The following is a 2,191-nucleotide window of genomic DNA, read 5'->3' on the forward strand; positions in this document are numbered from 1 at the left end:
CTCAGAAACCTAACAAGACTTTGTCCTGCTCTGCTTGCTTTTGAGTCAGCAGCCCATCTCTGGTGTCACACTGTGCTGAGAAAGCCAAGTATCTCCTCAGATTTGAACCTCTCTTTTCTCTCTCCAGAAACAGGCTTTGCGGTCACAGCCATCTCACGTACGCCAGGAGTGACCTACAGTGACTCCTTTGACTTGCAGTGCATCATCAAACCTCATTACCCGGCCCGGGTCCCTGTGTCGGTGACATGGCGGTTCCAGCCAGTGGGTACCTTTGAGTTCCATGACCTGGTGACCTTCACCCGGGATGGAGGGGTCCAGTGGGGGGACAGGTCCTCCAGCTTCCGAACCCGAACTGCCATTGAGAAGGCTGAATCCAGCAACAACGTGCGCCTGAGCATCAGCCGAGCCAGTGACACAGAGGCGGGCAAGTACCAGTGTGTGGCGGAACTGTGGCGGAAGAACTACAACAACACCTGGACGCGGCTGGCAGAAAGAACCTCCAATCTGCTGGAGATCAGGGTGCTACAGCCAGGTAAGTGTCATGGGCTCGAGGTCTGACACTGTAGGCTCTGTAGGCCCATATGCTTATATTGGATGTAAAAACATGAGGAGGGATGAAAACACATGTATTGAACTTCTGAAGTAGTTTTTTATTTTGAGAAATTTCAAGTCTGTAGAAAGTACAAGAATTGTACAGTGAAGTAAAGTTCTGGTAAGATGGCAGAATAGGCAGACAGACTGCACAGACCCTCTTCAACAAAGAAAAGGGAACCAATTAACATAGATTCAGAAGATAACCCTATAGCCCTGAGCTTGGAAGGGAAGGATATGGAAGTGGACTAAACTGTACACTTGACAGCTAACCAGAAGGCTGGCGGTTCAAACCCACCAGCCACTCCTTGGAAGGGATGTTGGGGCAATCTACTTCTGTAGTGATACTGCCTCAGAAACCCAAGGAGGGGTTGTTATGAGTTGGGTCTGACTCAATGGCACATAATAACAACAACAGTAGAAATGCTTGCATGAAAACACCAAAAATGGAGACAGATGGAGCTGTGGTCTGTCAGCAACCCTGATGGCACAGACAGCTTGGATATTGCCAAGTGGTGGTAGGACCTAAGAATTAACCTAAAAATCGGTCCTGCTAGCTAGGGGCTGCACGGAGGACTGCACTGGTGGCTGGTGAATAAAAGGGGAAGCAACGAAGAGGAAGGCGGGCTAAGCTGTGGACTTTTACGTGTCCAAAGGGTGCAGCCATTTTGAATGTTCACAAGCAGTTCGACCATTTTGGATATTTAAAGATTCCAGGGACTTAAGAATAGGCTCCACTTGCCGGGAACCACAAGGACATTCTGGATGCTAACAACTGGAAAGGTGCGATATATTCCCTTTGTTACTCTTATACCCCACACCCCCTTGGTGAACAGAGGTGTGGCCATCCCTCACTCCCACCCACCTTCTGGGCCAGCAGGAATTCCATCCCAGTCTGTGTGCTTGGAGGGAGCGTAGGTGCCCTGTCTGAACCTGCCCAGATTTTTTTTTCCTTTTGTTTTTAGTTTGTTTGTTTTTAAAATTAGTATTTTTGTCCTTTTTATTATTATTCTTTATTCTTCCCTTCCCAAGTTCTAGTTTTCAGCTTTTTCTCTCTTCCCTGTTCCTGGTTCCCATTTTTTTTCTTTCTTGTGGTTAACTCCGTTCCTTCTTTTTCTTTTTGCATTTTTCACATTTTTTTCCTTCATTATTCTCCTTTTTCTCTTATTGCCCTCTCCCCAGACATTGCAAGTTTTTTTCCTTTTTTGGTTATTGTTCCTTTGTGTTTACACAAGGTGTTTTTTGTCTGCTTGCTTTTACTTTTTGATGGTTATTTGATTGTTGTTTTTGTTTAACGGAGTGGGAGACAGCAACAGTGCCCATACGACACAATTACACCCACACCTCCTGCAGCTTCAGTTACTGAGTGAGAGCCACAACTTCCTTCTCCACCAACTGGCTGACAATAAACAAACACCAAAAAGAACCTGAATCACCCTTAACTGCTCTTCACAAACAGTTAATAGAGATCTAAATACAACAACGTCATGATGTCTCGAAGACAACAGACCATCACAGTCCATACAAAGAGGCAAGATAATGTGGTAGAAAAAAAGGGAGTAGGATACAGACCCAGAACACATCCCTGAGGAAGAAGCAG

The 2,191-nt window shown here is 46.0% G+C and overlaps 1 protein-coding gene across 1 annotated transcript in view; it reads left to right on the top strand.

The window, feature by feature from the left end:
* IGSF3 (immunoglobulin superfamily member 3) overlaps positions 1 to 2,191 on the top strand; it is a 59,870-nt gene that overhangs the window by 24,115 nt on the left and 33,564 nt on the right. The window contains exon 7 of the mRNA XM_042782063.1: positions 128 to 532. Within this exon, the coding sequence (XP_042637997.1) occupies positions 128 to 532 (405 nt within the window). The remainder of the gene's footprint in view (positions 1 to 127; positions 533 to 2,191) is intronic.

Source organism: Orycteropus afer, unplaced genomic scaffold (genome assembly GCF_000298275.1).
Source record: "Orycteropus afer afer isolate SDZICR_OR568_19922 unplaced genomic scaffold, OryAfe1.0 scaffold00010, whole genome shotgun sequence".
In the NCBI taxonomy this organism is placed as follows: domain Eukaryota; kingdom Metazoa; phylum Chordata; class Mammalia; order Tubulidentata; family Orycteropodidae; genus Orycteropus; species Orycteropus afer.